The sequence below is a fragment of the Haliotis rubra genome, unplaced genomic scaffold (assembly GCF_003918875.1).
Source record: "Haliotis rubra isolate DU_JTF1 unplaced genomic scaffold, ASM391887v1 Scf509, whole genome shotgun sequence".
In the NCBI taxonomy this organism is placed as follows: Eukaryota; Metazoa; Mollusca; class Gastropoda; order Lepetellida; family Haliotidae; genus Haliotis; species Haliotis rubra.
In genome coordinates, this window is record NW_025767201.1 from 443,825 (window position 1) to 467,737 (window position 23,913).

General features: G+C 41.2%; 1 protein-coding gene and 1 long non-coding RNA gene across 3 annotated transcripts in view; one reads left to right on the forward strand and one right to left on the reverse strand.

Moving 5' to 3' along the window:
* LOC124292122 (CWF19-like protein 1) overlaps positions 1–23,913 on the forward strand; it is a 373,599-nt gene that overhangs the window by 27,893 nt on the left and 321,793 nt on the right. For both annotated transcript variants that reach the window (XM_046729174.1, XM_046729175.1), the window contains exons 2-3: positions 7,690–7,774; positions 11,222–11,297. In XM_046729174.1, coding sequence (XP_046585130.1) covers positions 7,690–7,774; positions 11,222–11,297 — 161 coding nt within the window. The remainder of the gene's footprint in view (positions 1–7,689; positions 7,775–11,221; positions 11,298–23,913) is intronic.
* On the reverse strand, positions 9,132–19,746 carry LOC124292123. Its single transcript, XR_006902363.1, has 3 exons — positions 19,555–19,746; positions 18,915–19,054; positions 9,132–9,143 (listed from the first exon to the last, which is right to left on the reverse strand). It is a non-coding gene; the product is annotated as an uncharacterized LOC124292123 (long non-coding RNA).

Consider the following 23,913-nt stretch of genomic DNA (forward strand, 5'->3'; position numbering starts at 1 on the left):
TGACGTTGACATCGTGGAAACGTTTGTTATGTCTACACCAAACCCTGTTACGTCTATCAACGAAGTCTAACACGAACCTGAACTCATCAGAGAACATTACATTGTTCCAAAGTCAATAATCCCAGCGTTGGCGTTCTAAACACCAAACACATCTTGCCCTAATGTGACCATCTCTCAAGCAGGGGATGACACGAGGACGTTGTGTGTGTAACTGACCACTGTGCAGTCGATTTCTGATGGTCTGGTCATTCACTCTAACACCAGCACCTTCTTGCATTTGATCTCTAATCTGCTTGGCTGTTTCGAGACGATTTCTGAAGGCCGTAGAACAGATAAATCTATCCTGAGCCACAGTTGTCACCCTTGGTCTACCTGAGCATTGTCTGTCATTGACAGATTGTGTGTCAGGACCATAATCTACTGATGACGGACTGTGAAACGTTCAAACTTCGTGCTACAAGGGTCTGTGTTGTGCCGACCTGTAGCGTGTCAAGGGCACGTAATCTTTCATCTCGAGAAAGTCTGTGCATGTCTCAGAGTTGTTAACAGAGTTCTGAAACAACCAAATTGATGTTTGCACATTCCAATTTCCTCTGTTAATGACGAGAAACGTCACATCCAACATCGTGCAAATGTCAGGTTCAACCCCCATGATCATCAGAGTTTTCACGTACATATTGTGGGCATGTCAGTGCTGTGTTTGGGTGATAATATTTACTGTAAATGATTACTCTCAAAGGATAAATAATACTTTCCTTGATAATCATTTGTATTTACTAGAACAATGCATGTGAAATGGAATATCCCCTACGTTTTTGGATAGTATATTTGTCAGTGAAGATGGTATCTTAGGTCAGACAGATGTTATCGCTCATAGCATTGACACAGGAGAGGCAAAGCCTATCAAATTACTGGCTAGAAGAGTACCATTAGCTAGGAATAAAGTTGTAGAGGAGGAATTAGAGAAAATGCTGACACAGAATATCATAGAACTCAGTGATAGTTCCTGGTCAGCTCCAGTTTGTTTAGTTACTAAACCAGATGGGTCAGGTTCTGTGTGGATTTAAAAAAAATCAATCAGATCACACGTAAAGACGCATATCCGTTAACTAGAACTGACGAAACTCTAGAAACTTTGGGAGGGTCCAGATTTAGCTTCAGATTATTGGCAGGTCAAAATGGACCCAAAACATAAAACTGCTTTGTCCACACATGGGTCTCCATCATTTTATTGTCATGCCTTTTGGACTTCCCAATGCTCCAGCAACATTCGAGAGGCAAATGAATTTTGTCTTAGGCAAACTTAGGTGGAAAAAGGGCCTGTGCTATTTAGATGATGTTATTGTCTTAGGCTGAACCTTTTACATTGCCCTCAGCAATCTTAGAGCCGTCTTTCTTAAACTTTGCCAAGCAAACTTGAAATTGAAACCAAAAACGGGTACCTTGTTTCAAACAGAAGTTAAGTTCTAAGGGCATATAATTTCCGCCATGGGAATAACATGTATGCCAGACAAAGTAAGCACTGGAGAATCAGCCCAGAGGTAGGTCGGAGGTTCGAAGCTTTTTTAGGTCTTGTTGGCTATTATAGGCATCTTGTTCTTAACGTCTCTAAAAAAGCTTTTCCTCTGGTTAGACTCACTAGACAAGTTTTCCCATATAAGTGGTGTGATGGCTGTGAGTCAGCTTTCCTCCAGTTGAGCAGTGTCTACTTTCATTTCCTGAGAATGATGGGTTGTTTATTGTAGACACAGATGCCAGTGCATTTGGTATGGGCGCAGTTTTATAGCAAGTTAAAAATGGGGAAGAATGTGTTTTGTCATACGCAAGTTACACTCGTGATCCTGCCCAAAGAAGCTATTGTACAACCAAAGCGAGAACTCTTAGCTGTTGTGAATTTCTTGAGGTACTATAGGCACTATCTTCATTGTAGGAACTTCCTGATCATGCTCCCTCTAGTTTGGCTAAAGAATTTCAAAGATCCAGAAGGCATTCTTGCTAGGTGGTTGTGCGTTATTGAAACATTCAATATAGGAGCACTGGAAAACCTTAAGTGTCCATAGTACTGAATAGAAATTAATAGTGTATCAGTAATCTTGTGTTTCGTTTCATATATGCACCACAACATTGCTACTCTTGTGTAAACAGGTCAATGAACAATAAGACTACTTTTTGGGGATAAATACGTCTGTAAATGATTCTAAGACTGCACCATTGCTGTGGTGTCTATCTGCTATGTTTTCTAAATGATTTCCTACCGTATCGTGCATATTTTTTATCCGTACATACGCCGATACGGCCCTTATTTGGAACCCCCGGTATCGGTGTGAAATTCAGTGCAGGTTAGGTTCCAAACACAGCAATGTCTTGCAAGCCCTAAAGTGTGAAAATGAGGAATGTCCTGATTGTAGTGTCAGTTCCTGAAGAAACCAGTCAAGTCCTGAGCATGTTTGTCCCATACAAGTAGCTTCAGAAGACAATAGTACTGTTGATAGGGATAGTTCATCTGGGCCATTGGGGTAAAATGTCTCCAACTGGTTACCAGTTTGGACAAGAGACGAACTACTCTAGGCCCAGAACAAGGATGTAGGGAAAGGTCCCATACTGAAGTGTCTTTCTGAAAGTAAAGAACAGCCGTTTAGAGAGCATATTGTCAATTTTAGCTCCGATGCTAGAACTTTAAATTATTGGGTTAATGGAATGTGTTACAGATTGAAATTGGCCTACTTTACAGAAAGGTAGAATCTGATTTCTTTGGTCCACGTCTACAGCTAGTAGCTCCAGGTCTTGTATGAGAAGACATATTTCAACATGTGCACACAAGTCGTACCGGTGGTCATTTTGGTAGACCATAGAACTCTGAAGTCCATAAAAATAAGGTTTTACTGGCCCAGTATGTCTAGTGATGTCAAATGCTGGTGCAGGAGTTGTGATTGGTGTGCTAAATGCTGTAACATGGGAGGTATGAATGTTACAAGAGAAGTTTCAAGATCTTAGGCTTACAAGAGCTTTGTGAAACGGGGCCCAGGCCCTGACCGTGGTAAAGCACCATAGATACAATTTGTTGCTCGTGCTCCAATGGAAAGTTTAGCTATTGATGTCATTGGCCCTTTGCTAGCCAGTTAGAATGGGAACGGATACATCATGGTCGTAAGCGATTATTACACCAAGTGGAAGGAGGCATTCGCTCTCAGTGATCATACCGCTCAGACTGTAGGTGATAAGCTGGTGGCAGAGGTTATTAGTCGCTTTGGATGTCCACAACAAATCCATACTGATCAGGGAAAGGAGTTTGAATACAATCTTTTTGCTACTTTATGCCACTTACTCGGAATAGAGAAAACTAGAACAACTCCATACCGCTCGTAATCAGATGGTCTTTTAGAGCGTTTCAATAGAAATATTGTCCATTTACTCAAATGATGAGCCACTAGATTGAGACAATCAACTTCCATACATTGAAATGGCATATAGTGCTAAAGAACATAAAAGCACAAAGTGTTCACCTAACCTCATGATGTTGGGTAGGGAAATGTGGTTACCAATTGATGTTATGGTTGGCGATCATCCTCAAACACAACGGAATTGATGTCCAGTAGAGCACATAGAGTGGGTGAGGGAAACAACGTGGATATTTTCAAGTATGCAAATGAGCAACTAGGTAAAGCTGCAGTTGCTCAAAAGAAGAATTATGACTAGGGGTTGAAAACCAGGGCCCTTATTCTTGAAACGTTCGTAGCCCTAGGAATTCTTAACTTGAGTCATAGCTAATGTGTTAAGAATGGGCTTAAGAAGTTCATAGCGCTATGAACGTTTCGAGAAAAGCTGGCCAGGTCTTTTGACATAGGCACATTTGTCTGGAGGTGGTATCTACCAAAGGCAAATAAAAGGTTAGGATTAGGTTGGGACAGCCCCTATTTAGTTGTTGACAAGCTGTCAGATTTTGTTTTACGGGTCCAGAAGTCTCAAACCAGTCCTGTGGTCAGTGTCCACATTGACCACTTAAAAGACTATGAAGGCGTCAGCTCCTCCCAGTTGGTTGAAGGAAGTAGAAAACCCCTCACACAATGGATATGATGTGCCACAACCTGACCCTGATTCAGACCAAGATACCTTTGTAGATACTGTAAATATGGATGCTGATGTTCACAATGATGATATGAGTCAAACACCAGCACTTTGAACTCATTTGGGGAGGCTTGTAAAACCCAGAATAAGGTATTCAACTTAGCCTAGTGTAATGTCTTGTCGGGTCAGATATAACTAGTGTTATTCTGGGAGAAAAGGATCTTGGTAGTGTCATGTTTAACTTGTAACACATTGACCCACCTGTTGTCCATATGTTTGTCTCGGCCTAAGGGAATCAATGGTTTTGAGTAGTTGGGTGCTGCATGGTTTGATTACTTGGGTGCGGGGCAACAATGGGGTATACAGGGGCCTGTTGTTCATTTTGGGGGGTTTTCTTCTCATGAATTAGGCTAGTTACATTCTTTACCTTAAGACTTTTTCAGAAAAACTGACCGTTTTACAGAAAAAGGTACCCTCACGGTTGTACGAGATATAGGAAAATTAGTAGTAGAAGTGGAGGTAGAAAACTTCCGGTACATCGATCCTGGCAATGCTCTTCCTCCCCTACGGGTCCGGATGCTGCCCTTTGTACTGGAGTCCCTTAAGGGGCACTGATCCAGAGCGATTAATGTTTCCAGTCAACAGTCTAATTACGAAACCTAGCTGCAAACTGGTGAGCCCCTGCTCCCTCAACCGTGACGGACACAGGGACTGGGCTACTGTCAACCTTGGCAGAATCTTTTCAACCTAAACAGTGGGACATTAGGAAGGGTGTTTGCCCATCAGGTGCCGTTATTTGAAAATATCCCTGTTAGTTTTTGTCACATTGTAATGAAGTATCCCAGCAGGGTAGGCTTTTTCAGATTTTCAAATGCTTGATTCTATTTCTGTGTTTTTCACCTTGATATTTAATCATGTAAAAATATGATGTCTATTACCTATGCTATGATATCAAAAACACACATTTGATGTATTTGAATCCATAAACTAAACAACCCCACTTTGCCATTGCTAAAAAAATCTGAAATTTTACTTAGGTACATAGGTATATCATATACAGTTTTTAACTAAGTACACAGCAAATGCTTATATGTATTTCTTATACAACGATCCGTTCGTATCCTCAAAACAGTGTCAGCCCATAAGGTTTTTTTTCAGGCAATCAAACTTGCATGCAATACAGCGATTACAACTCTCTTGCTGTAACCCATGTTTGGTGTTAGAAACCTACACATGTTATTTGTCATTATATACCTAATGTTAATGAATTTATAACAGGTATAATTAATGGTAACACCACTCAGATTACCTGACAAAGTTTCCCATTTGGCATTTCTTGTGTCTGGAGTAAATACTCATCATTATTAATTGAGGTCTGATCTGGCAAATGTATTACATCTTATGTAGTATGCACATGGAAGTGCAGGAATTATCAGCTGAGTTACAAAACAAACATTGATCAAAGGATTAACCGATAACATACTGATTGATTAATTGCTTTTATCATGCACAGCGGATTTGTCTAAAGGTAGTGTTTATGTATGTAGATTTACTAATCAATACTGAATACACCGTGTCATAAAGTGTCTGTGTAGAAACAACATTCTGCCTTCAAAGGATTAACCACCAATATATTGATTGATTGCTCATTATTGGCTAACTAAATTACTTTTTAAAGAATGGTGGACATCATGCAAGTAGTTGCCAGGTGTGCTATCTTGGGTGACCAGTGGGACTACACACCAATGTGAAAAACCTGAAACGATAATCACTTTTTCGCATATTAGACTGTTAAAAGACACAACATGGAACAGGATTCTTTGTCAGCTGCAGATGAATGGCATCTCATTCCTTTATGTGGTTATTGATGGATACATTCCCCGAACAAGGTAATAGCCTCATATTGTTGCTATAGCTTTAGTCTGTTTTAATTTTGATATTCGAATTTTGTTTTTATTCATTTGTTATGGCATTCAACAGAATCATTTTTTTTGCTGTGAAGTGTAGTGAGACAGACAACATACACTAGGTTGCACTCAGGGCGTGTGTGTGAAATATGATTCATGTTGGCAATCTATAAAATGTCTAGATATTACAGTCATGTTATAAATTCACCAAGTATAAGCAGATCATGTGCATGTTAAGTTATTAGTTAATAACTTTCTTTAAGGGTGGAGGAATGTGGCAGTTTGGGATATTTTGGTAAAGTTTTAGTTCTATTTGGGGTTGGGTTAACAAAGCATGCCTGGCATGTGCAGCACATGAACTGCCTGCCTCCAGCCCTATAAAGGGAGCAGCTTCACAGCACTCCTTGTCTTTAGTCCACTGGTTCACCAGAGGTGAGGACATTTACTTCGATTGCTTGATTCCTGGTAATCCAGACCAAGTAGATACGCTTTTAGGGGTTATTTTTTACATTCATTGACTATTACATTGGAAATTCAGAGCCATGTCTCGTTAGAGGTTAGGGGTTAGGTTAGGTTGTTAGGTTAGTTTAGGTTTAGGGAGTGAGAAATTCACTGTATTAAAGTTTTGTAAATAAATTATTGAGTTTCTCTTTTCTATTTGTTATGTTTTTACCAGCAATGAGGCCTGATTCATAGATCATACTTGAAGTTGGCTACTTTACCATCATTACATAAAAAAGTACACAACGCAAGGTTCTGTCACTGAGCAGAGATGCCTATTACAATTGAAACAGGGCGATATAAGGACATCTGACATGAGATGTTCCAACATTACAATACAGGACCACACGTCGCACCTGCTACAAGGAATATTGTTGCCAACAACAACGTAAATGTGCTCCCATGGCCCTCAAAATCCCCCAATCTCAACCCTATCGAACATTTATGGGCCAGCTCGATAGACGTGTACGAATATGATGACCTCAACCTCAGACATTTCAAAAGTTGGGCCAAGCATTGGATGAAGAATAAAGAAGGATTCCACAGTGTCGAAAAAGGACAGTGGTACAGTCTATGCCCAGGAGATGCAGAGATGTGACAGCTGCTAGTCAGGGCCATACTACATACTGACTTTGTGATGATGTTGTAGCGTTCAAGAAGCTGGAAATTACTCTACATTGATACATGTGGTGATATTTCTGTGAAATCATATATTTGTGGATTCAATATGTATTGAGTAAAGTGATTTTGAATTAAACATAAGCATACCTTGATTTTACCCTTTTGCGTTTCTTTTTTTGCCCAGTATATTTGTATTTTATGTTGTGTGTGTGTTATGTTGTATTATGAATGGTTTTGATATCTTTATTAACAGGATAAAGGTGTTTGAATGATTGAAAACAAATATGTTACTTATAGGGTAAGAGTGTATAGTTTAACATTATAGTTTAAATATAGCCTACTATGATTTAAAATGTTCTCATAATCTGTTATGTTGGCCAATGCAATTCATCGAGGCAAAAGTGTTTTCTTTCTCTCTATAGAGATTGAAATTGTCATTAGTATGAATATATTGTTGTTTATGAAATGAAAAACTGAAGTTGGAAAGTACCCTTGAATATGTACTTAAGTAGCATAGCCTGTGTCAGAAACATGTTACTTATTTATTTTTTTAACTATTTGACACATTATATAAATTTCAGATTTTGTTTTTCAGTTTGGTGTGTGGTGATGTCAAGGGACAATTTTCCGCCCTATTTAAGCGAGTCAATAGCCTTCAGAAGAAAGGAGGAAAATTTGAGGTAAATACATTTATGAGCAAATCTTTTGATGATTACATCAGGGGTGCCTTTACCCATGGGAATATGGCTGTCAGCATATCTTTCTCTTAACTTGTAAGCTATTACTTTATTTAAATAATAACAATGACACAGACTTTGCTAATTGGAAAACACATCAAAATTGCAAGGTAAATCATAAGGCCAGACCAATTTTATTTCTTGTTTAGGAACAATTACAAGTATTGTTAGTAATTGTTAGTCCAATTACCTCTGGATAATGGTTGCCTTATTCCTGTGGTTACCACAGACACATGCAGAAAAAATGGAAAAGAAAAACAATCCTGGTGGTATGCCCTCATCGTCTGGAGTTTTCACCCCTTAATTCATGTCGTCAGAGCATGCCCTTTTAAACCTCACAATTTTTATGAATAACAGAATCTTCTGCAATGATTAGTGGGGAGGATAAGATAAAAGGAAGGAAGCTAAACCCTATAATCCAGAGGTAAGTTTACTACCAATTACTAACAATACTTGTAATTGTTTCAATTATAGGCGTAACATTCCCTCTGGATTGTGGTTGCCTGAATCCCACACAAGGAAAGGAGGGAATGAGCAGGAAGAGTTCTGCACGTGATCTGTTTAGAGCCATCCGCAAAAATGATTGATCTGAAGTATAGAGCATAGAGTTCAGACACTCTTGAAGCTGTAGCAAAAGCCAATAGAAAAGCCGTCTTGAAGGAGAGGAATTTTAGCCACGCATTCTGGAGTGGCTCATACGGGGCCCTTTGCAATGATTCGAGCACTAAACAGAGATCCCACTTTGGAAACAAGGTGGGAGTGGTCGCATCTTTAATCTTGAGTGATCTGATAAGTTTATGCGGGGGGTTATTAAATCCAACACCTTATCCCTGAATATCACAAAATGAAGTAATCGCGGATCTGTATCCTTTGATGGTACCATGTCTAAGATTCCTTTCCTTCCTGAGGAGTGGACACACGTGGCGAATAGATCTCTCACCAGAGTCTCCTATCTTTGCGTGATCAGCTTGAAGGCCTCTTCGTGTAAGGTCCATTCCGTTGGAATTATTCTGTCTTTCCTGGATAGAGAGTCTTCCTGAAAAATAGTAAATGCTGGTTCTGGTTTCATAAGTTTAATTCATGGGTTCAGGTATCAGATACAGCTGCATGGCATCAGGGTGTCACACACACCCTCACTCAAGAGCACATGTTGTACAGCTCACATGGCATCAGATACAAAAGTCAGGTTCAAGGTTGGAAGGTGTGGACGTCTTTGGGGGTAAATATCATAATTACATAGTGGGTGGGGTAGGTTAGGTAGTTGGGTGGGCAGCTGACGTAGTACCTACCTTTGTAGTCACATGTGTAGAAGCTTTCACCCATGCGGACCTCGTGCCTGGGGAGACATGACGATGTCACGCTTCTTGCATGCTCAGCCATCTTGAGGGGCAGGGATGCAAGGAGCGTGCGCATTGGCCAAATTCTGGATTTCCCCAGTCATGTATAAGCCTACAGGTAGGGAATCGTCAGTCGTCTGATACCCGCATCGGGTAAGTGAATCTACAACCTCGTGTCTTGAACCAAGACCAACTCATAAGTTTCCACATATTGTTTATTGTTTTGGGGATATCGTATTGATTTAGTGGTAGTTTGGGGAGGGGTAGAAATAGAGTAGGAATAAGTAGGTTGTATTTTGTTATTTTCGGGAGTAGGTAAAGGGGGTGGACGTAATCAGAAGTTAACTGAGTTTAAGAAGGATTTAGGTAGGCAGGGAAGGGGGAGAAATATGTAGCATTGTTCCTTAGCCACTGGTTTGTTTTGATCTAACTTCCTTATACATTTTTTTTAATAAACAAGTATGGAATCGTAATACTCTATTTTTGTGACTTTAATTGAGTTAAATTCGGAAAGCCTGTCAGGAATCATTCACACAGAACCTGCAGACAAGAAATAGTGACCACGCAAAGAGACTAATTATAAAACACAACACAAAGCATATTACTTCAGTAGCCAACTGACACTTGTCACACATCTGCATCGTTCTGCTGTCACTGGGCATCTGTTTTACATCTCTCATACGCTAGGCGCCTATTACAAAGGTAATACTCCCTACAGTTACTGGGTGAATTATGAAAGGTATCATGGAGCGGAATCAGATTCACAAATTACTTCTCTTTAATACACAATACTCACCTCATATGCATCTCAATCGTTCGTGGAAGTTTTATGTAGGTTGGCATGTGCACAGTACCGCACAATATGCCTGATAGTTTTGGACATGAACAAAACAATGCTGCGTATGCTGTTACGCAGGTCATAAGTTATAAATATTCAGAGCATCAGTCTCGCATCAGTGAAGAGTGGTATGAGTATGCTATGTGTGCGTGGGAGATAAGTGATTCATACGAGGTTATATGCTGATCTCGCAGCACAAGCTATGAACTGTGTATATTGGACGTATGCATAGTGTACTTGCAGTGCAGATATAACGCATGCTGAATGGACTCATAGCGAATGCCAACGTATTGTACGAATCAGGGACTGCATTGTACTTATTTGTAACTTATGACAAACACACAGATAATGTACAGACAACATATTTGCGGGAACATCCAGGGTACACTCGAGATTTGGTATAAATATGATGGCTTCTCTAGACTCCAGAGTGAACAGAGTCTGAAGGTGTGGGTTCAAATCCCGGATGGGACTCAAGTCATCAAAAGTATAGGTATTAGTTATGTTAATGATCAAGCTTTTCTCTTGTTCAGTTAATTATATATGTGGCCTTAAGGCATGTAAATGATTTGTGTTTACCTGTATTACCTAAAAATACCATTCATATTTATTAACGTTCTTTAGTTGAAATACAATTATTTCTGTGTCCTCTGAAGGTGTATCATCCTCGATAATCTCCAGGGTATACGTTCCAATAAATCTCCACTATACCCTGGATGCATCTATGGTTCGAGTCAATGATTGTATTACCTCCCTTTGCTGGCTCCGCATTCTCACAGTAGCTAATCAGATAAGCCGCCATTACAACCGAGCTTGCCAGTGTCAACAAAGATAGCGGACACAGCCGCGGAAGTTTGTTCGCAGTGCGACTCAGATTTGGGGGGAAAACATACAGACAAATTGACAGGTCTGAAACCTTAAAAAAATATATGCAAGAACTCCTTCTACCTCTTTCAGAATACCTCTGCAACAAAATATTATTATGTTGCCAAGTTTAATCGGTTAGATAATTTAAAAAGTGAAAGTGAGTTGTGATTGGTACGCTCAACTTCCCAGCTTGGACGCCTGATTGGATAAAAATCCAACCAAGGGAGGTAATAAAATCATCGGCTCGAGCCGTAAATGCATCCAAGGTATAGTGGAGATTTATCAGAAAGTATACCATGGAGATTATCGAGGATGAAGGTGTATGTGAATTGTATCCTTCTATTTTAGGTGTTGATGTGTGTTGGAGACTTCTTTGGTTCAGATAGTGCTGCATGGGAGGATTACACGTCAGGAAGACTGAAAGGTACAAAACTTGACACAAACCCCTTGTGTGTGTTGTGTTGATCCTTTAGTTTCTAGCTCAGCTTGACATCATTAATGTGAGTTTGTAGTATGAATCTTTGTCCTTCTGTCTGTTCGCACAGTAACTAAAAATCACTTCTCCAGATCTACTAAACATATTGTGATGGGAAAATATGTGGATCTGACATTATTGCATGAAGTTGAAAATTTGACTGACAATTTAAATCAACCTGTGATAAAATGAAGTAAAACTAGGATTGCCTCCTGGGCAATACTGGCGGTCTTCAGACTTCCCCATACACTCCCCGTGGCTAACTTTACTTGTACTGTTTCTATGAATGCCAGCTGGAGCACCCATCACAGTGTTTTTGAGATTAATTTGGCATTGTTTCAATGCTGCTGACACAAACGGAAAATTCACAAACTGCAGAAAAACAAACAGGAAGACACAGTCAAACAAAGCAAAATAATACAGCAATATCTACAGACATATACTAAACAAGATTACTGGTAAACATTGTAGATTTGTTGTGGTCAAAAAGTCACGCCTATTCCTGTCACAGACAGGCTGGGGAGATCACTTCCTGACAATTCCAGAACACTAATTGTTTTGACTGTAGACCTAAGAACAACGGAGTTACGGCCTGTTAAAGAGGGAAATGTTTCTGTGGGCACTGGAATACCAGGAAGCAGCGATTGTTGCTAGATTTTACTGGCGCTTCCTTCAGTTAGTTATCTCACAACTGACAATGCGAAAATCCTAATGTCCCTCCCTGTTTGTGGCGTAATTGTGGCGTAACTATTGACTTTTACATAATAATAATGTGAAGCAAAATTGTTCCACAGTTCATTGTCTACAGTTTGGTACCTTCAAAAAAGGAAATCCATTGTGTTTTCGCAGAGATGTGAACCCTATAAAAGTGCGTTTTGCCAAAAATTGATCAACATCCAAGGGCAATAACTCCGACACTATTCAAGATATCGACATGCATTGAACAACCTAAGTAGTCCGGAGTGTGGGCTTTAAAACGATATATAGAACACTATTGTTCTATTTGCTGTTCAGGAGCAGAGGATTGTTAAACACAGGCACCGTCAAAAAGGTGCGGAAATTTGCGAAATCGCGAAGGCTGTGTTTGTGTCGTAATGGTGACATTGTATCAATTTCAGTATACAGGCTATCATCCCTGAAAGTTTCATGCAAATCGACCTAGCGGTTAGGTCAGGGGAGCGGGTACAAAATCTGTACAAATAATAATAATAATAACTAGGATTGCCTCCTGGGCAATACTGGCGGTCTTCAGACTTCCCCATATACACCCCCGTGGCTACCTTTACTTATCCTGTTTCTTTGGGCGCCAGCTGGACCACCCATTACAGTGTTTCTGACACAGAATTACCAAGAAAGTAAATGTTAGTTAATGTGAAATGTTGACGCCCTAATTTGGCTGATTCAATGCAGCTGACAGAAACTGCAGAGAAACAAACAGGAACGCACAGCCAAGCACAGCAAAGGACAGACTGCTGGAGAGATTAGATTCTGCCAATTCCAGAACACTAACTCTTTTGACTGTAGACCTAAGAAGAACGGAGCTACGTCCTGTTAAAGAGGGAACTGTTTCTATGGGCATTGGAAAGCAAGGAAGCGGTGAATGATGCTATATTTTCCTGGCGCTTCCTTCACCTATCTCACCAGCTATCTCACCACTAACCAAATGCGAACAGTCCGAATGGTCGTGCTTGTGACGTAATTATTGACTCTTACATGACAATAATGTGAAGCAAAAATTTTCCCCATTCAATTATCTACAGTTTGGTACCTTGAAAAACGCAATTCATTGTGTTTTCGCAGAGCTGTGACATTTTTATGAACCCTATGAAAATGTGTCTTAGAAAATTCACCTACTTCCAAGGGTGATAACTCCACAACTATTCAAGATATCGACATGCCTTGAACAGGCTATGTAGTCCGGGGTTTGGGCGTTACAACGATATATCAAACGCTATTGTACTGTATGCCGTTCAGGAGGAGGAGATTTTTAAACGGAGGCATCGTTAAAATGGAAAATCGACAAAAAATTCAGTTTTTCCAAAATTGCGGAAAATTTCTTCTGCTGTCCGACTGATTTTATGTTTTGAACCGATGGAGAATGACGTTGTCTACATTGAGTGAAAACCTGATTAATTTATCTCTTATAGTTTTGGAGATATTGAGGTTGGAAGATTTTGAAATATTTTGACATTTTTGGTAATCTGCCCTTACCGGAAGCCGGAAGTCGGGATTTTTTCAACATTGTATCAATTTCGGCATACAGGCTATCATCCCTCAAAGTTTCATGAAAATGGTCCCAGAGGTTAGGTCAGAGCTGTGACATTTTTATAAACACTATAAAAATGCGTTTGACAAAATTGACCAACTTCCAAAGGTAATAACTCCGATACTATTCAAGATATCGATATGCCTTGAGCAAACTAAGTAGTCCGGAGTTTTGGCTTTAAAACGATATACAGAACACTATTGTACTATTTGCCGTTCAGGAGAAGAAGATTGTTAAACACAGGCACCGTCAAAACGTGCGAAAATGTGCAAAATCGCCAAGGTTGTGCTTGTGTCGTATTGGTGACGTAATTATTGATTTTTACATAACCATGATGTGAAGCAAAATGTGTCCCATTCAATTACCTACAGTTTGATACTATGGACAATGGAATCCATTGATTTTTCGCAGAGTTGTGACCTTTTTTTTAACCCTATGAAAATGCGTCTTAAAATATTCACTAACTTCCAAGGGCGATAACTGTGAAACAATTCAAGATATTCACATGCCTTGAGCAAACTAAGTAGTCCAGAGTATCGGCTTTCCAACGGCATATCGAACCAGATTGTACTATATGCCGTTCTGGAGAAGAAGATTTTCAAAGACAGGCACCGTCAAATCGTGCAAATCGGCAAAAATTTCAGTTTTCTCAAAATTGCGGAAAATCTATTATGACGGCCAACTTCCGCTATGTGTTGAATCGATGGGGAATGGTGTTATCTACTTTGAGTGAAAATTTGGTCAATTTATCTCTTATAGTTTTTGAGTTATTCAGGTGTAAAGATTTCGACATTTTGGGTTGTCTTCCCTTACCGGAAGCGGGAAGTCAGGATTTTTTTCGACTATGTATCAATTTCAGCATACAGGCTATCATATCTGAACGTTTCATGAAAATCGACCCACCGGTTAGGTCAGGAGAGCTGTCACAAAAATGGTTGGAATAATAATAAGGAAGAATAATAATAATTCGGATAATAACAGTAGGTCTTCCAGACTTTCGTCTGAAGACCTAATGATGGTTTGTGTACTATGTGTTGACCATCCAAAAGTTCCATGTTGGACTGCCAGTTAGTCAACAGCGGGTTGACTTCTCAGTTGTTGAAGGCAGTTCACTATTTCAGTTACCTTATATTACCGTAGATAAGCCGACCTCCTAACTTGACCCTTAAATCAGTGTCAAAATGGTATGTTTCGTGCATAAGCCAACCCCCCGCGATGGGGTCCTAAGCACGACAAACACACACCACAGACAACTGGCAGTTACCGATAATTATAACTTCGGTCAGCATTATTCAAAGAATTCACAATCATATTGCGTCTACTAAAGCCTCGAAATGAAGTGTAGTTGACAGAAAATGGATATTTTGTTTCGCTATATATCATACCTGTTGTTGCTGAACGATCACATGTCAACAAACTGGCTCGCGTATTTTACCTCATTCCATGTGCATACAACTTCCACTTATCGCGTTTGTAAGGGTACGTTTTTTGCTCCAACTTTGATAGCCAATTTCACATCATATTATCAAAAATAACGAACTGATTACCGCCTCATTTTCCATGGACTACTAGTTTACAGTAACATCGGTAAAAACGTGTGTGAATTTAAATGGCATACTTATTTTACCTCATTCCATACGCCTACTACAACTTCCACTTACCATGTTTATGAGGGTCCGTATAACGTTAGTGTTGATTATATATATTTTACATTTATGGAACAAAACCTATATTTAGAATTACACAATTCTAGGATATATTTCTTTGGGTTAAATAATAGTTTTATGTATTATATTTTACTGATCAATGCGTCAGAATTCATCCCGTTATATTATTGTGTATGTTTTAACTAAATCGCCGGGAAACGTCTGCACAGCCGATTGCTATTTCCGGCTGTGTATACATGACAAATACACACGGTAATCTTAATCCCTGCAAATAATACAATGCCCAGCAAAAACAACATAGAACTTTTAAGGTAAATTACCTTGTCTAGTGATGTTTAATTGCAAATTTGACGTCTTCTCTGACAAAGTCGTCTTCTCTTGTATTTTTGTTCACACGAAGCGATACAATGTTGTTTTCTAATCTTACCCCCTGGAAAAAGTTTGACGAAAGTGTAACCCATAGATAAGCCAAACCCCTTCTACAGACTGCTTTTTTTTGTCCACAAAATTCAGCTTATCTACAGTAATATACGGTATACACAAACATTCCTAAAACAAAATGATTATCACGCATATCTCCTTCAGCATTATTTTATCCCCCACAACGCGTTTTGCGGGGGGTATTAAAATAGACTCCGTCCGTCCGTCCTTCCGTCCTTCCGTGCACATTTGTCTTTTCCGGAGCAGAACTCTAAAACCGTTCACTATTTCTTCACCAAACTTGGCACATAGATAGATCTGGTGGTATACTGGTGCCTTTTGGTAGTTTTGGATTTCTGAAAAAATATTTTTGGCATTTCCTTGGCAACAAGTTTGACATAGACTGAAATTGGTGATAGTGCTCCTTTCTGGAGCAGAACTTTAAAAACCTTTCAATACTCTCCTTCCACTTTTCTATATACACACCTAAATATTTGACATAATCATAACTCATAGACATAATCATGAAGAGTATTTTGCCATTGCGGGGATATTGATGACTTTGTCTTCTTGTCTTAGTTATCCTCAAACCATATCACTTTGATCGAGACATATGTTCCATTGGTCATTCCATTTGCATTACACATTCGTCAGCAAAGCGTTCACCTCGTCTTCGCCATATTAGAACTCGGCCGTCAGCATGAGAAATGCAAAACCGACTTTCATCAGAGAACAATACCAGTCTCCACTGTTGATGACGCCAGTTTCGATGCAACGTAGCCCACTGCAGACGATTCTGACGATGTCTCGGTGTGAGGATAGGACGTCGAGCTGGACGACGACAACGGAGGTGGACTGCTCTGAGTCTGCGCCGAACTGTATCTCCGCTTATTGCTCGGTTGTGACGTCCAATATCGGGCAGTCTTGTTGGCAGATAAGAATCGATCCCCGATGTGCGAACGTTGAATGTGTCGATCTTGCCGTGGTGTTGTGACTCTCGGACGTCCAGGACGTTGGCGGTCAGCAGTGGTCTGTGTAGCAGCAAAACGTTCCTGAAGACGGTAGATGGTCGTTATGTGCACATGGAATGCATTGGCAACACCTGCAACACTCTGTCCAGCTTCAAGATGGCCGATGGCTTGTTCCCTGTTGCGTCGTTAACCTTGGCATTCTTGGTGGGCGTTTGTCGGGAGTGATTTCAAACTGATTTGAGGGCATATTTATACCCCTATGTGTCCGTTACATAATGCACATCATGATTTTCATGAAAAACTTCTGCAACCACATCCCACGGCCAATTCAATTGCTGCGTTTTGGCGATGTGCAATATCCAAGAGAAATCACCAAACAGAACCTAAACATTAACAAACTGTTTTTTCACAACAAAGGTAACCAATGTGTAGTTACCCTATAATATTTAACAATGTTCTATCGAATATTTATTCATTTTGAAAAACTTGCGTTTTTTATGCGGTTCAGTATACATATCTCATTGGTTTACTGGTGTATATGTATTTGCAAATGAGATAAAAACTTATTCTGTCTCACAGTGTGCATTTCTTCTTTCAATCCCTAAGTGAGTACCTGTTTTCCCTCTGATTTCAACAACTATCTGCATAAATGCGAGAGGAGAGATACTGACGGACATTTTTAATCAATGTCTACCAGTGTTCACGAATAATGTTTCAAAGTAACAGTGTAGCAGGGCATAGAGTCATCCCTCAGATGACATCCTTACCTTGTCAGCTTGCTGACGGGGTTAACATCTTTGGTCATGTGGACAAGGCGTCCGACTTCGGAGCAGAAGGTCTGTGGTTCGAATCCCAGCAAGGGACTTGGAAATTTTATGGCCTCTACATTGGCGCCCAACGTGGGGCTGAGCACGTTCATATCAAATTTGAGCAAAATAAGTCTTGGAACCCAACTATGCGGCCCGGGACGTGCCTTCTGTTGACGGGGGAGCATGTAGCAGGGCGTGGAGTCATCCCTCAGATGACATCCTTACCTCGTCAGCTTGCTGACAGGGTTAACCTCTTTGGTCATGTGGACAAGGCATCCGTCTTCGGAGCAGAAGGTCTGTGGTTCGAATCCCAGCAAGGGACTTGGAAATGTTATGGCCGCTACACACAAGACCTGGAAGCACTGCACACCGGCTCACATACCGATCGTCAGACAGGCTGACGAGAAAACAGAAATGCCCAAACCAGTTTGCACGGCCAAACCCGGAGACCCCTGCTACATGGCGTAGAAGAAAAAAATATATATCTGTATGCAATTGGTAATATACATATAAAACCATGTATTTTGCAGCAATGAATATTGTATACAACAGAGGGAATCCACCTTGCTTCCTATTTGAGGAATTCCGCAATGCCACAGCAAAAACAAAACCCAGCGTGGAATACAGGTCCTTGGAAGATCTAGAATGCATTGCGAGAAAACAGAAACTCCTACCGTACTCGGATATATTTTTCCTTAAACGGGCAAAATGTGGAAGAACTGGTCTCTCGGTAGTTTGTATCCAGTAGCCCATCGTGGGAAGATTTTGTTCTGCATTTCCACTGGCCATATTAACTTATTTAAGTTTTAGTTGTGTTTTTTGAATACTATGATAAAAAATACCTTTCATATTTATAAACAGTAGGATAAGACCTTTCAAATGGTGTATGACATGTTTTACAAGCTGATATTTTCCTTGATAAACATAGGCTCTGCTCTTTCAAAGTGGATGCAATCAAACGACAGGTGATTTACGAACTGAAAGCATGTAAATACGTTGATGACTTACAGGCCAGTTTGTGTGTTTTTTATTGTCATTTCTTTCTGTGCGTGAAATAAATCAGAAAGTTCCTTCTTTGTTGGTTTTGATTATTTGATCCTTTAATTTTGTAAAGTTTGAGGGACTCATAAAAATGTCAAAAGGATCAATTACTTTTCAACAGAGTGAGTCCTAGGACTCACACACTAAAAATTATAGATTTATCACTGCTTAAGCATTTGGTAGCATATTTGGCACTTTTGGAGCCACTTATAATGATGCTTCCACTTGTCAAATGTTACATGAAACCATCAGAAATCATCAGTATATTTGGCACTATCAGAGCACTTTTTGTTGCTATGGAAATCAAGCACAGATCATTGAAAGGGAGCTATAACTTGATGACCCATTATTAATGAACCATATTGCGATATTCATATTGCGAGATAATGTACTGGTGTAGCAGGCCATTTCTTCCCCGGTCTAAACTTTCCTCGGGGAGAATGTGGCCTAGGCCAAACTTACCCCGGGGAGGTTTTGTCCCAGGATATTCTTTCCCCAGGGAAAGTTTGGGCTAGGCTAAAGTCCTGTCTCTCTTCTCCCCCAGGCTAAACTTTCCCCCCTGTTTAAACTAGGATATTTAGTTCTGTTTTCTTTGAAAAGTGGGTTGATTCTGGCCTAGCTAGGCCACTTCTTCCCCACCCTTACTCTTATAAACCAACAGTAATTTTGACTTATATTTTGGTACACATTTTTACCAAATAGTCCATTTTTGCCTCTGTCTTGGGTGTAGTGATTTGAATGCATACATGTTTGAACGGCATATATCTCTAAATCCATCATGCTCATGCCGCCAATCCTATGAAGACACATTGCATTAGTTCTTCATCTGTCCAAATCATGTCGCCACAAGATGTAAACATTCAATCGCACATTTGATGGGTAAATAAGATGTCTTATACACAGGTTGCTTGCTGTCTTTAGTATCTAATATTTGTTATATTTATATATAAATGTAATGGAAAATTATTCACATAAACTTGTTTACTAATCCATAATCACTTTTGGTGAATGAAATATGATTCAATTATTCACATAAACTTGTTTACTAATCCATAATCACTTGTGGTGAATGAAATATGATTCAGATATCCAAGGGCCAAGTATACACCATATCAAACCTTGTCTTTTGAATTTTGAATAAGGCACTATAGTGGAATGGTAGATGATATAGCATTTGATATAGATATATATTGTGTTGGGTTGTTGTTGTTGTGTTGATGTTTACATCTGCTTCCAACTGTTAAGTTGATGTCGCTGACATGGATGCCATATTTAAAGTCATGAGTGATGGAAAAAAATTTGAATGGATATGGACATCCAAGTGAAAACTGGGTATTTAGTTAAAGTTTCAAATATAGTAATGATTTGGAGATAAACCAATTTGAAGTCAGTGGGGATAAATAAATTATTGAAATATATAAGTAAGTAAATGATAATATAAAGCAATAGTAATGGTATAATATCTTTGCTTTTATACTTGCTTAAAAGCATAATAGCTATGTCTTGTTTTCATTTCTGACTTTTTCAAGACGGACATAAACATGAAAACAAGGTTGGGGAAGAAATAGCCAGAATCTCCCTCTTTTGATATAAGAACAAGGGTTTGAAACCAGTAGCCTTTAAAGTTGATTCAAGGGTGGGGAAAGTTTGGCCTAGGACAAACTTTCCGCGGGGAAGATTAAGCCTAGGGGGAAAAGTTTGTCCTAGGCCAAAGTTTCACCGGGGAAGGAGTAGTATAGGGAATGGGGTTCTGTGACAGGCCGATTAAGAGCGTCATTATATATCTATTCCGCTTCCAGCCCCCAGTATAAATTAACGATTTCGAGCAGAGACACCATTCGATGCACATCCCAGACCCCTATAGGAGCCTTAACATCTGTAGGGTACCATGAGTTTCGGCAACCCCGGGCGGGAACGAGGACTGCAGTACACGGCGCCGGATGCTAAGCAGCCACCAGTTCCCCAGTCATAGAAAGGGGATTAAGAGCGTCATTATATACCAATTCCGCTTTGAGCAGAGACACCATTCGATGCACAACCCATGCACCTCTACGTTTTCAAGCAGAGACACCATTCGATGTTCAACCCATGCACCTCTACGTTTTCAAGCAGAGACATCGTTCGATGTACACCACATCACCGCAGTTTGCTCCACACGAGCCTCCCAAAGCATTCGTAGAAGTCCTGGACGGGGAGCACAGTTGGCTCTGCAGCGGGCAATACGCTGCCGGCAGACGTCTCGCTAGTGGCTGCGTCTGTGCGGGGGGTCGACGCTTTCTCTCCAGGGGCTGTATTCCATATTTTGCGTAGTCGATTGGAACCGATGCCGAATCGTTGTCTCGTTTCTTGTGCTGGGACTTTTCCACGCATCTTGCGAATCTCCTCCACCTGGTCTTGCGATAGTTGTCTTTTGGGAGGCATTTGGTTGTGCTATATATCTACATTCGCAAAAAATTGTCTATATGGGAAACTAGGGCACACTAGACAAACTGGGTACACTAGACATAACCTAGAGGGTTGCTAAGTATTGCTAAGCATTTGCTAAGTATTGCTAAGCATTGCTAAGCATTGCTAAGCATTGCTAAGCATTGCTAAGCATTGCTAGGAGTTTCCTGGGAAAAGGTTGGGGTTCCTTGGGAGGATTGGGATTCCTGGGAGAGGATTGGGATTCCCATATAGGCATATAGGAAGTATGGGTATATATATGCCTAGGAAAAAACAACCATGCCACCAAAAAGAGATTTGCCTTCGGATAAGATCCAAGAAATACGCTCCCTTCGAGGGGTGCTCCCAGCAAATGAGGTTAAAAAGCGCTTCGGTATTGGGTCCACAAGACTCTACGACATATGGAGAGATCCGATCGAAGAACCAGAAGTATCGTTGCCAGGCGACAACCAACAAGTATCGTTGCCGGTCGACGAACCACAAAAGGTGACTCGGGATAGATCGAAAGTAACAATACCTGGTAGTACGTTACCAACCATCCAGGACTTCTACGATCGCCTGGGGAGTCTCGAGACTCGTGTGGAGCAAACCGCGAATACATCGTCGACTACCACGAATTTGTTGGTTGACATCCTGTCGAGGTTGGACAAGGATGATGACAATGACGAAGTCCTGGAGGAAATAGAAGAGGAACAAGAAGACACCCGTCTGGGTATCCAGAAGGTGCGGGAGATGGTAGAATCAGCCCAAAAGTTAACCTATGTTTCGATAGCTGCCGTATCTCTCTGGAAGGTCATCCACAAGACCTGGAAGCATAGCAAACCAGTTTCCCCCTTTCACACACCGACCGACAAGCCAGCAACACCCAAACCCCAAACCCCGGACCCCTTTCATATGTAGTAACATTCATTTAGACATTTGACTCCGCATAAGGTATACAACATGTGGCCCGTGGGAACTCATTATTGCAAATGGGTATTGCTCGGCAAGCCCACAACCTGCGGCAAACGCTGTATGACTGAATATTGCCACTCGCATGCCCACTGTGTGAGAAAGGGTCATGTCAATTATGTTTGCAAAGTATGCGGCATAGGGGTCAAAGGACATTATGGGTTGTGCAAAGACCATGGAAGGGACGTAGTTCGAAACCAACTTATTTACGATAAGAAGAAAGACTACCTCAACGAACGTAACCGGCTGCTCAGGACGAAAGTTTAAGGTGCGCTTCATTTTTTGAAGGCTGACAGGGTTATCTGCACATTGAAAACGCCCTATTAGACATGTGGCTCCGCGATATGGTATACACCATGACTACTGTCATCGAACTCAAAGCTCTCGCCAAAAGTCGTGGACTGACGGGTTATTCCCGCCTTAGGAAACCCCAACTGCTCACCTTGCTCGATATGAAATATACCAAGCCCCCTACCGTGCGAGACCTCAAACTCCGTGCTAAAGAACGCGGATTGAAGGGTTATTCCCGCATGAGAAGAGCCGAGCTGATCACCTTGCTGGAAGACACCAGGCCAGTCGAGTTGAGATTTGTGCAGACGGAGCACGCCGTGGGTAAGTATCTCCGGGGTTGGATAATGACGGTTGATTCCAATATTGATTCGGTACAGTCAAACCCCCCATCGCTAGTAAACTCCGCGAAGAACTAGGCGACTTGAAAAGCATCAAGTACCAACTAACGATGAAAATGGAGCTCCAAAAACAGAATACGGACGGCAGTACTGAGTACGTTGCACCTTATTTCAGAGGCAAACAGGAAGCCCTGACCCAACCAGAATTGATTGAATCCTCCATCGACGCATCGTTGCAGAAAATACAAGAGTCGTTGGAGAGATATACCCATATGGGCTCTGGATGGGTGGTAGACAAAATCAACACCGTTTATCTCGACATAGCGAACTACATGCCGCTCAAAGGTGGGTCGCACATACCGGTGCCCAAGCATTTCAAGGCTAAAAAGGCCCTCGTTAACCCCAAAACCCAAGGCGATGATGTTAACGATTACTGTGCGGTGGTGGCGGTCATAGCTGCTACGCGCGAAACCAACGGGCAATCCGGGCAGGCGTTCCAGCTATCCATCGATCGAAGAATCCGGTTCGACTTCACGGGTGTAGAGCGCTTAACACCCATCTCCTACTGGGCAATTTGAAAAGCAGAACAAGGTGGCCATCAATGTGTTCGCCCGAAGGCGACAAAACCATCGTGCATAGGATAAGCCCTGTGGATGATAAAACCGTCGTGTAGAACCAATATATTCCTCATCGAAAAAGACGGCCAGTATCACTACACGGCAATAAAAATCTGAGCCGACTGTTGCACGATCAATCGATGCACAGAGAAAAGAAACACTTCTGCGAACGATGTCTCTGCGGTTTTACGCGAGCGAGCCTGCTGCAAAGCGCACCAGGGGATTGCCTAGGTGTAGGAGAGACGGCGATCCGAATTGACATGCCTAAGGAAGGCGACAACATCTTGAAATTCACCAACCACAAACATCAGATGCCTGTGCCTTACATGATCTACGCGACTTGAAGCCCTCATCAAACGGTCGACCACCACGCGCCCAACACTGAGCAAAGTTTTACGTGCAAGACCCAAGAACACCAAGCCTGCGGGTTCGGTACGTGGTCGATCGATGTGATGGACAAACGAATGCTCCAGTCATCTACCGAGGTCCTGGCGGCGGCGAACGATTCCTGATGTGTTTGCAACAGGAAGAGAAAATCATTAGGAAAAGGCTGTACACCGCTGCCCCCATGCGCATGATGCCGAAGGACCAAGTCGCTCACAAGCGTGCTGAGAATTGCCACATATGTCAGGGGCTGCTGAATGGGGATGTCGTGAGAGATCACTGCCACATCACCGGCCGGTACCGAGGTGCCGCCCATAACGCGTGCAATCTCCAGCTTAGAATCAACCCCAAAACAATCAACATCC